The sequence below is a fragment of the Neolamprologus multifasciatus genome, chromosome 13, assembly GCF_963576455.1.
Source record: "Neolamprologus multifasciatus chromosome 13, fNeoMul1.2, whole genome shotgun sequence".
NCBI classification, from domain to species: Eukaryota; Metazoa; Chordata; class Actinopteri; order Cichliformes; family Cichlidae; genus Neolamprologus; species Neolamprologus multifasciatus.
Genome location: NC_140451.1, coordinates 10,036,492 through 10,048,863, shown reverse-complemented (window position 1 = coordinate 10,048,863; position 12,372 = coordinate 10,036,492). Strand labels below are relative to the sequence as shown.

Below are 12,372 nucleotides of genomic sequence, written 5' to 3'. Positions count from 1 at the left end.
GCTAGTCGCTTCAAAACGGAATTAATATAAAAGGGGAAGAAAAAAGTTCAACTGCTGACTTTTTAAGTCTGTTGCGCTGGGTAGATAGCTGGGAAATATTAAGCATCTGGATAGATCTAGCTATTTATCCACCTTTCTATTTAATTCCTTTATTTATCAGTCATGGATTGATTGATTGGCCTCGACAGAGCCCGGAGCACAACATTACAGAAGCCGTGTGGGATCATTTAGTCTGAGAAAAGAACAAAAGAGACAACATCCAAAGGAGAGCTTTGAACTATTCCTGAAGACAACTTAAAAAAATGACAAGAAAGCTCGTATAAGGGATTTCCAGCCGCATTGAAGAATAAACATTGTCATATTGAATATTAACTTTGAAACTAATTAGAATTGTCTAAGTGTGTATGCCTCAATAAATGACTTTAAAGACTTTTAATTCCCATTTTTCTAGCAAAATATTAGAAAATAAGGGATGTTTTCAAGACTTTTGCATAGTACTATGTAACTATCAATCATCATCAATCAAAAAAAAAAAAAATTCACCAAATAACTATGCTGTTAATAGTAGAATTAATATTCACTACTGTTATCCACCTGCTACAAATACAGTTTATTATGGAATAAGTTAAATAGTTGTAAGCTCAGCATAATAATAGGGCAGTATCTGTAGGGGTGGCTTAATACTTTTGTAGAGTACTGTATTTGACGTTTTTACAACAGTAAAGATTTTACTTTGAAAGTTTTGGCCAGAAGTCCCAGCTGTCTACACTCCATCGCACTTTGTAAATTTCTCTCCTCAAAGCATTTAAAAGGATCTATTTTATGGTTCATTTATATTCATACCACTATGTTAATTTGACTCATTTGATAATATCAAGTAAAAGGTTTTTACATACATAGAAAATATGTAAATATAAGCTGAAGTATACTTTTAGAGGGTAACAGAAGATGTGAAGCACCATCCAGTGACCAAATGGTATATCACAGCTTAATAAATGAACAGCGGCTGCGTTGTACTTACCCAGCTAAAACATATATTTTTTAATCACCATTTTGTCATGTTTAAAAAATTACATAAGGTCTGTTAGACAACAAAACTGTCTGACTTCTTTAAAAACATTTCCCACTCCATTCATGACTCAGTTTAAGAATGATACTGTACAAACATCACAGCTAAACTGTAAGTCACTAAGCTGTTGGTGGGTAACAGGAATTTGGGTAAAGTAGAATACCACAAAACTCATAATTAGCACAGGCAAAAATATCACATATTTATCTGGTAAACGGAGCAGCATTAATGTCACTTTTCACTTAAATTACACAACAGGAGACTGAACACACTGAAATATTATAATTAGAATATCAAGAAAAACAAATGTTTGCTATTCTAATATATCAAAATTTAAACCCATAACAAAAGAAATTAATACGCCTACTATTAATACTACTATTATGATTTTCATTAGGATACTTAATATTTATTACAATTATATTCTTTGAAAATCTCACATTTATTTACAACTACAAACTTACTTTTACGATATTTTTTTACAGTAAAGACATACCATAGCAAATACAGTGGAAACATATCACACATGGATCATAGGCACAGTCATGAGACATGGATTTTTGGGTTTGGTGGACTCATACATGAGAAAGAAAGAAAAATTAAATAATATATAACTATTACTCTGCATGAGTTCATCTTGCTAAAGCCTTATGGTTGTTCACAGCTACACATTACCTTCTCTATCCCTCTTACACAATAAATAACTTACAACTTGAGAGACCAAATTCAGTAATTTGGTCTCTCAAGATGTGTGGCTCTCATCGATGTCTGCGAGGTACAGGAGGTGCTGAGTCAGTTGACCTGTAAGAAGGTCTTTGAGGAAGTATTCGTGTCGGGCAGGATATGTAACGCTCATGGACCATCTCTGTCACCCTGCAGGAAACACACTGTTACTGTATAGGAAGGTTATTTACACTGTAACAGTAGAGACAGTATACAGTAAAGGGTGTGTAAACTGTGACGTTTAATTTCTTATAATTATGCGTGAGAAAAACAAAACTTGAAAATTAGATGCAAAGATAACATTTCAGACACAGATCTGTATCATTTACTTATCTGACACCCTACATTCAGGAAATATGAACTGTACAAGAATCACTCATTCACTGGTTTAAAATAGATTTCAATACTTCAACAAACTGCATGTTTTAGGAACTACAGTACATGAACTCTCTGATAGTGCTCACATCTCTTATACAAAGTTAGTTAATGTCAAAGCATGTTATTTTTTTTCTATCATTACTGAATTTAGTCATCATCTTATTTAGTTATGTAGGTGGAATAATAAACTGAATTATTAATATTTTTAATGAAATCAATAATTCTTTAAGTTACAGCCCATTAAAGAAACATTAAGCAGTTTTACATTTAGCTGCGTTTTTAGCTAAAGTTAGCTAATGTTAGCGCACACACAAGTTAAGCTGTTGCACGTTTGTATCAATTTACTAAGTTCATTTGGTTGTTTAATTTTCCAACACTTTGCACTCCATCACCCTTCATACTGTAACTCCTCATTTACATGTTCCCAAGACAAATATCTTTTTGATCATTTAACCTTCAGACACACAGATGCTAAGAAAAACTCTCGATAAGATCACAGTGCCATGCAATGAGAACAAATTGAACCCACGCATGAAGAATTTAGTATACTCTATGTAGCAGCTCATACACACATGGTGTAGGTGTTTGTTCCTTTCTTTTATTTATTCTTTAAAAACTGAATAATTTAATGTCAGTCTGTGAATGTAAAATTACTTAAAATTCTGTGTACTTAAACCTATTTTGCTAACTCTTGAGTCGTTTTTTTAACAGCACACAAATGTTGTATTTACCCACTAATAGTAATAAAAACTCATCACACACAATTACTGTATGAATGAGAAGTATTATGCAGATATTTAAAGTATAATATAATATTTCTGACATCATGTCAAAAAGCTAAACAAGCTGATTGTTTATCAGATTTTAGAGATACATTGTACTGCTACTCAGATTCTTTTTTTGAAAGAGATTAGAGACACAGTAGGGCATTTATCAGTACAAAGGATCTGCAGCGTTTCACAGGTTCTCAGGAATTTACGGCAGCTCTTGCTACCCACTTCAGTCACTTTCATCTTTTTCATTTTTAAATGGTCTCACTATAAGTGGTCTCACCTCTGTGTGTGGAAGTTATTTGTGTGTTTACAGAGTATAAGCATCAGTATCTTGATCACTTTCTCGCTCTGGCTTCCTCTGAAACGCACAGCTGCGAATTAGTGGTGGGTGAACATTTCCTCTTTTACATTTTTCTGTTTCACTCAGTGCTGCTTATAGATTTTTTTTACATGCTCCCAGTCTTTCTGTCATATTCTAACACAGTTATGATTGCTGCTAGGCACCGTCACGTAACCGTACAGTGTATTTGCTACTTTGCGTTGTTTTTTCCTATACCTGATGTCGCACAGTGCTCAGTACTGCATGGTTCTGCTTTCACTTCAGTAATCTGAATCGCTGTTCTCTAGACTGACCTTTCTGCGTTCCGTGGAGGAATCCTGGGTGGAGGAATGGAAGGTGCAGCACTGCCTGGCCGTGGCGGTCGTGGTGGAGGAGGGAAACTTTCTATTGAGTCCTTTAAAAATACAATGACATATATATGTGGCCAGACTTGAAATGCTTCAAAATAAAACAGCCTAAAGCTCTAGTTTAACAGCTGAGTCAGTTAATGAAAAAGCTAACATTGTCACAGTTATTGGTTTGAGCAATTCATCTACTGAAACTGTCAAGAACTCCCAAATTTTCTAATCTAAGAGATTCTTTGTCTGCCTGTGCCCCAAATCTCCTTCAGCTCTGTACTTTTTCTTCAATCATGATAACAGACAGTAAACGCTAATGAAAATGATATCGAATCTGCTTCAGTAAAGAACACACATTTATAGAACATACATTTAAATACTGTCTGGAAGGTATTTTAGGAAATGAAAAGCTGAAGTAAGAGAGCAAAATAAAACAAAACGAAACACTAGACCTTCTACCTCTTTTTTTCTACCTCTCTACTGCACATGCAGTCATGTTGTATAGACATCAGACACATGCAACATCATAAGAGAAAGGGAAGTTTTAATTTGGGTTATAAAGCGTAAGAAGGAAGAAACAGCTAGCTATAACTCATGCAGATGCATTTCTGTGTGAACCTTGCTGTTTCCATGTGCCTTGAAGATGCACTTGTACCTACTGTTAAATCAAGCTCACCTCGTCAGGTTCTGTACCGCTGCTGTAGCTAAAGGTGCTGTGCGTGCTGAGTCTGTTGCTTTCGGTGCCTGATGACAAGAAGAAGAAAACACGTGATTCCGAGTATCTCTGAGGTTAGTGCTTGTGGTGAATTATGTTGTAAGACCACTTCGCTAAATGTGGGTAAAATATGTTTTAGGCCTTGACACTATTATACAAGATGTCTGCAAGAAGGTGTATGAACAATCAGAGCAAGACAGAGACGCAGCTCATATGCATACCACCATTACAGACTTAAAGTAATCATGAAGCAGTATAGCAAGCCATTCTTCAAATCTGTTAATGTTATCAGTGTTTCTGAAAGGAAACTGCTTGCCCCTTTTGAAATTTATGTGCAAATGTTAAATTTCAACAGAAGAATAAAACATCTCCTACAGCAAAATTAAACATTAATTTAAACCTTAAAATACTTTTGCATTTGTGGGCTAATTAAACAAACTAAAAAATGGTTTTCTTCGTAAAACATTATGACTGAATTATAGCTGGTGCGACGTGTAAAAACACAAATAAAGTTTCACAAAACATCTCAAAACAAAACTACAAAGATGGGAAATAATAACAAAGTAAAATAAAATGCATACACTGACATTCGAGAACATTAAGTAACATTAACAAAATCACTAGAGCCATGTAACTTTATCATACAGAAAAGGTTTGTTTGTTACAATTAACCTAATATTTCAAGCCATAGTCTGACTACTTTATTTCTTGCTTTCTTATTGAAAACTTTTAAAATTAGATCTCAATTAAGATTTAAAAAAATGTGAGACTAAAATAAATTTTGCCTTTATTTGCCCGCAACAGGAGAAAACACACAGCAGGGCCACGGGTCGGACTCAAACCCGCGCCGCGGCTCTCTTGCCGTGCAGCATGTGGTTGCCTGCTTACCCACTGAGCAAACACGGCACCCTTTATTTTCTTTGAAAAACTGTGACTGATGTGTTGAATTTCTGTTTTGATATAAATAATTTTTCAGCAAGGTCTGCTCTGTCCAAGATCTAATTAAACGCTGGTTTATTAGTAACACTGCCTCGTACCATCTATGTGAATATTCTAATGATCCCATCTAGCACTTTTTCCTTGAACCACAGCTAAAATTGACACATAGAAAAGACAGAATGATCAGATCTGGCGCTCAAACATACCTCTCTCTCCAACTCAAAAATGGAGGCAGGAAGTCAGACTACAATCACTTTTTCAGTGACTTACATATGTGTATAATTTATATTTCTCCCAATCTGCACTCTAATAGAGTTGCAAAGAAAGCCACACAAAGAAAGACCGAAAGCTTTAAGTCTTTTTGTTTAGTACTTGATAAAAGCAGAAAGTAAAGATAAGCATTTGGACTCACTCGATGTGCTGGATGTGCTACCTGTCTTCCAGCTGCCTCTCTGGATAACCTGAGCCACAGGAGGAGGCGCAGCCGTCGCTCTGGGTGTCGACTCATACACAGCACACTCTAATGTCACACCGGTGCCCCAGAATGAGTTTCTCTGAAGGGGTGCACTTATCTCATACTCTACAGGAAAAGACCAGATTAAAAAGATAAGCTTTTTTGACAGCAATGGCATGCTATTTTTCAATATGTGTTTCTCACCAATGAATCCTAACAGTATTACATAATCAGCGTATAAACAGTGGAAGGTATACAATGTGTTAAAGCTGCGTGAACCTGATCTGATTCCAAATGAGAACATAAATAATTTTACCAAGTTCCTTTCCTGTCTTCTCTCTCTCTTTATGACGTCTGGTGATGCTGTTTCGTAATGTCTCCAGATTTTTCTCAAGTAAGAAAAAGGAAACACAGGCATTACTTTTATTGCTTAATCCACAATCAACTGCTTAGAAAACCACAAAGTTTGAACATTAGATCTACCTGCTGATAGCGTATGGAGTTTGCCCTCCGCTCATGATCAACCTGCCAAGCCTTAAACTCTTGGACTGCTTCGTCCACAGTAATTTCTCCTACTTTTACCCTCTCTTGCAGAGATATGAGCTGCCTCTGCCCAGGAGTCTTCATCCCAGCGTAAGGATCATATACAGGCGTGGGGGCTTCCACTACAGGCCGAGCTGAATGGGAGGAAAATAGTGTATAATTTATTCTATTATTAATTTATAAGCAGAAAACCTTTGGAACATAAAATATTGTATTAGTTTCATGAGAGTCTTACAATAGTTTGATGTATAATGGTAATATGGGTGCGAGAGCAAGCCCACTAATATTTTTTATTATTTTAAATTTTAAATGTCTTTACATTTCTGGTGTAAATATAAACAACTACTAAATTCTAAAAACTAAAAAAATCACAAAAATAAAAATAAGACCTCTTGTTATGTGTTGATGACAATAGTTCAATAACAGTACTGTATTTTTATTTATGACGAGCAAACCAGTTTAAAATCAGACCCATAATCAGCGCGCACACAGCTAACCAATCCTAATGCAGTATAATAATACAAGACGATAATATTAGAGGATGTTATTGACATGTCAGTGACAGTAGTGGACTGTTGCCTCACTGCAAGAAAGTTCAGGATTCAGACTTTATGTTCTTCCTGTGTCTGTATGAGCGCCCAGAGCCTCTGGGGGCTCCCAGATACACGCATGTTATGTAAATAGGCAACTCTAAGCTGGCTGTAAATGTGCAATGAACTGGTAACTAGTCCAGGCTGCACCTTACTTCCTGTCAGCTGGGGTTTGCTCAAGGTTTCAACTTCACTTTCATTTTTACCATTTAAAATTAAATATTCAAATGAGGTGCGAAAAACAAGAACGCTTCTGCCGTACGGGCCACATGCATTTTTGCTCTTCCCGTATCACATTTAAGTGTCTGCTGTGAAAAGGGCCTATTAATGTCAGATCACATGAACATTTGTTCTCAGTCAGCTACACACTCTGACACCAAAAATTCCCCCAACGCACAGTTAGCTGTAACCACTGAGTCAACTACAAAGGTTACTGGTTTTGACCAATGTGGTAGTATTAAAAGCCCCGTGCCTCACAGAAACATGCTACAGCACTGTACAAGACTGATGATAAGTAATCAAGATGCAGATAAAATAAAGGCACTTTTTCAAAAGCGGTTTACCAAATGAAACCATGACCAGTTCTAAACTAGCTTTATATAAGTGAAAAAAGAGAAAACAGAAGCATAACAGACTATAATGATTAAATGAAAAGAAATGTATTTTTATTGGGATTTACCTGCATGATAGCCCATGTCCTTTGCTTTATTCTCAGATGTAACTTTATCTGAAAATACTATCAAAAAAATAAAAGTTACATATTATTGACACAATTGTGATATAAAAAAAATATAACGTAATAAATAAAAATCAGACTGCACCATACCTCTAGAAATGTACGTCGTAGACTTTTCAAGCTCAGTGTTATGCTCAGGCCTGGGGATAGGGGCTGGTGGACGGTTCAGGACTACTGGGTTGTAAGTACTATTTGCATCCACAGTATCGTAGATATCCTCTGGACAGAGGTTGTATGGATCTTCCTCTTCCTCAATTTCATCTAAGCTATTATGATCAACTTTTTCCTCTTCCTCACTTTGAAGAGGTTCATTGTCCTTCTTGACTTCAGTGGCATTTGGTTTTGCTGAAGGTAAGAGTGTAACCACATGAAGCACTCAATGCCATACAGGATGCAATATTATTTAAGGAAATTATTTAAAACTTCAAATGTATACCTTGAAAGAACTTCCGAAGCATAGCTTCCTCAGGGTTCTCATCTACTGCAGTCATCACCTCATCTTGAAACCCCCCCCAGAAAGAAACAATACAGCACCATCATCATCTGCTGCTCCCAGTTTTGCTGTATGAATTATTGTTGGAACAATAAATAAAATAATGCGATACTTACAAAAATCCTCTGCACATTCAGGGTTGATCCCCAGCATCGACTCATATATATCCTCTGAGCAACCCGAGTATTTCATCATGATATCTTGAGAGTTAGTGGACATCAACTCATATACCTCTGCACTCTCGTCTGTGTTGATAGTGTCCTCAAAGTGACACTTGAGCAAGTCTGCAGTCTCCTGGATTTGTTTAAATGCAAAAGACAACCAGATGCTAAGTACAATTCGTGAAAATGCAAAGAACTGAAAAGCTTTTCTCTGTGGACTTACAACAAATTCATCCATGAACTGCCTGAGATCATTAAAACCACTCTTCTCTGCAAGCGTGTTTGGGTAGTCTCCATTCTTGTTCATCACACTGTAAGCCTGCAAAGCTCCAGGACACTGAAGCAGAATGGTGGTCAGCTTCTTCAGGCCATACTTGGCTGCAAAGTGGAGTAAAGTAGGAAGCTCCTCATTCCGCTGATCTGAAGCCCACAAAAAGGCAAACAGATAGAACCAGTTATATATCAGCTGCTCACACTTTCTGCTTTTTATCATAATCTTTGAATTTAAATGAGAACTGTTAATGGTGCTATTGCAAAGTGGAAGTATTTGGGAACCACAGCAAATTCGCCTCAAAGTGGTGGACCACGTAAAGATGTAGAGCAGGGTGGCTGAGAGCTAAGGCCTACAGTGTATAAAAGTCACCAACTTTTGTAGCTATCTAAAGCAGCGGTGAGTAGCGGTAAGTTCCAAGCCTCCACTGGCATTAACATCTGGCCACAAACTGCGCCAGGAGCTTTATGGGTGGGTTTCCATGACCGAGCACCTCCTGTAAGTGTAACATGTAGGTGGCCCAGAACTTTTCTCCATATAATGTATGTGCGATAACAGGATGTCTTCTACAAGTTTTTTTTAGCTGAATCGCCCAACACCAAATAAATCATGTGTTAAACTTACATGCTGACATATTGTCTTCCTCAATCTGTCTGATTCCAAACAGCTGAAGACCAGTTGAAGGGATCTTGGATTTTAAAGAGTCGGACAGCATGCTGTCCAGTGATTCTGTTGCATTGGCTGTTATGTTGAATGCCTGGATGTTCAAAATAAATAAATAAATAAATAAAGCTTACACAAGCTTTTACAACATTAATCTAGCACAACGATGCTATTTAAAGCGCTAAATAATGTCTCACCTGGCAGATGAAGTTAACAGGATCTGTAGCATTTTCAAGATACCGACTGACTTCACCCATGCTGGTATAATACGTAACAGGAGTTAGGCTGGCAGATGACTGGCCAGTGTGCATAGTGAGGGATACAATTCCAGCATGCATATCTAAATGAAAAAAAAGAGCAAATTAACAATTACGGTGATTTCGGATTAAAGCTTTCAACATAAAAGTCCTGTGACTTCCTACAGATACTTGCCAGGTGCAGTAACACTTATGGTGTATTCATTCTCCACGGTGCCTGGCACCCTTTTTGCAGGTACATTTTCAGATGAAAACTCCACCTCTGGATCCGACTGATCATCTATTTTCTCTTTGAAAATGATAAAAAGTGTCTCCTGTTTCTAAAAGAAAAATTGAAAACTGGAATAAAATTGGCGTGTTGGTAACATTTTACTGATATCAAGAACTTCCTTTAGCTCCGCTAAACACTAAAAGATCAGTGTAAATGGTAAATGTATCTCTGTGTAGCTGTCATACAATGTAATACAGAAAACTGGATTCATTTCAGTGAACCAAACAAACATCTCTTGTGCAATTACTTACCCCGCACAGAACTCTGTTTGGTTGCACAGTGAGACAGGTGATGTGCGTGGGTGAAGTTATTTCCTGACTTGCTGATATTACTGCGTTCGCAGGCTCTTCATCCTTCGGGACATTTTCTTCATACTCTTTTGTCACCACATCCTCTGTTTCATCAGTGCTAGGATTTTCATCTAAAGCTGGTAAGACGTACACATCATCCAGGGCTGCCGGAACTTCACTCTCATGTTCAAGCTCCACTCTTCTGCCTTTAAATTTAAAAGAAATCGAATGTATTACAAAAATCTTAATTTTCCCTTTAAATTTCTACAAATTACACAATTTTAACATCTGTCTAGATGAAATCGCCTTCTCTTAGTTATTCAGAAAGTGTCACTACAGCACATCCAACTTTTTCTGTTTCAGTTTCAGTTTTATGTTCCAGCTTTAAGATAATTGACAATTGTTATTTTATTTAATATCCTATTCTTTGTGGGTGCAATAAAAACTAAATTCATTATGTTTGCTTTCTGGGCATCGAAAACACTGTACAAAAGATAACATTTTACATACTGTCGGCTATTGCTTCCAAAATGGTAGAAACATAAACACCAGGCTCATCCTCTGCGTAGAGCTTCCTCCAGCTTGGCCAGTCTTGGAAAATCTTTGTCAATAGTTCGTCCTCAGACACACCACATAAAAAGGCCACCACTCGGTGAGGAGGATAGAGAATTCTCTGAAGTGCCTCCTGTAGTTCGTGGTCACAGAGGATGTCAAGGAAAACCCCTGTGAGGAGCAGCACGATGCTCTTGCAGCTTTGGAAATATTCAAAATTATATCCGTGGAGCTCATCGGCTGTGCTGATTGCATATAGCAAAATTGACCTTTTGTGGAATTTGCGAGAACTTTTCAAAATCTGGTGCAAATATGACGCCCATTCCTGTGCCTCAGTGGTGTGCAGAATTAACAGCTCATATCTTGAGAAGGATTCAGGATGTGCTGAAAAACACAACGAATTACAGTGTGATTGTACGCTCAAGAGATGTATGCAAACACTCTCCAAAGCAGGTATCCAAAGCATAAAACCTGCTGACCCAGCCTCACTGCACACAGTGAATCACAGTTCTGCTCAAAATACACTAATGACATGACACTAGCAATATTATGTGCTGAGTTCCTTGTTGCAGCAGATTGTGTTTGCCGTGGAAATGCTCCACAACGTACCAGCTGTCCGGCTGTGGAATGTCAAGGTGACTGTGGCTGGGGAATGAATGTCTGATCTGTTTGATATTTCACTGCAGAGCCAACAAGACGTTGTGCAAACATTGCGCTGTGTCAACACTGGTCAGAGTAATTTTGTTTGACTCATTACAGTGTTTAATCAGGTCAAGCTCACCTCTGTACACGCTACCTAGGAAAGAGCACCCTCACAAGCATTCGCTTCATCGGAGCAGCTCACTAATGACAGGGCAGTGAGCCCTTACATCGTTTTATTAAAGGACCGATAACATGAATGATTTAACTTTACATGTGTTGGAAATACTACATTAATTCAAATCAACCATACAGGACGCCTAAGATGCTTGCTTCCTCTTTTTAAAGCGGAGAAAACAGTTTGCCTTGAATTTTCTGGTAAATGAAACTCAATTTAAATGAACACATCATTTCAAAGTCAAACAATGCAAAAGAGTAAACTATGCTGTTAATAATGAAGGTTTCAGTACATCTTATAAACTGTAGCACTAACTAGCTGGTGAAAAAAAAGGTACACACAACGGGTCGTATTACCTGATTCAGTGCTTGAGATGGGTTCTCCCATGGTCTTGAAGCCTCAAAGTCAAATAAATAAATAAATCACCTCAAAAGGATCATCATTTGCCCAAATGTTTCTCTTCAGTTCGATGAAGTTTACGGATGCTTCTCTTCTCATCAGCTGAGACTACATTAGCTTTCACCAGCTACAGCTCGTTGCTCAGCAGTATTAATAGCAACACTTAGTTTCCTGATTTTGGTGACTCTGCCCTACTTCCTGAAACAGTTGAAGAAGTGAGAAACGCACCACTGTCATGACAGAATGTGCAACATGTCGGCAGTTACATTTGTTTTTGGCTGCTTTGTGTATATCTGTATGTTGTAAACAGCAAAATATTCTATAGATGAAACACAAATGAAGATAATGAGGGCTTAGCTAAGAATTTGATGTGTTGAACTTTGGGACATGCAGAAACGACACAAAACCACTTGATGTCTTTTATGTAGGCGACGCTTTAGATTCGCCTTTGTTCTTGGTTTTTGTGAAGACTGTACACCCACGCACACAAACGCACACGCACACAAACACACAGGAAAACATCAATTCACCTGTTATGAGCCACATCCTTCTTCTGTTTTTTCACTTCCTTACCAAGGTGCTGTCTATCTAGAGAGTTTT

General features: G+C 37.5%; 1 protein-coding gene across 1 annotated transcript; it reads right to left on the bottom strand.

Annotated features, from left to right (window-relative positions):
• Nucleotides 1-43: 43 nt before the first annotated feature.
• On the bottom strand, nt 44-11,994 carry pik3ap1 (phosphoinositide-3-kinase adaptor protein 1). Its single transcript, XM_085182362.1, has 17 exons — nt 11,730-11,994; nt 10,515-10,940; nt 9,966-10,210; nt 9,619-9,763; nt 9,384-9,526; nt 9,148-9,280; nt 8,476-8,672; nt 8,208-8,385; nt 8,035-8,097; nt 7,689-7,943; nt 7,542-7,598; nt 6,213-6,406; nt 6,046-6,118; nt 5,688-5,855; nt 4,298-4,365; nt 3,577-3,677; nt 44-1,942 (listed from the first exon to the last, which is right to left on the bottom strand). Exons 1-17 carry the CDS (start codon nt 11,758-11,760, stop codon nt 1,828-1,830), a joined length of 2,592 nt encoding a protein of 863 aa, XP_085038488.1. The 5' UTR covers nt 11,761-11,994; the 3' UTR covers nt 44-1,827.
• Nucleotides 11,995-12,372: the final 378 nt, after the last annotated feature.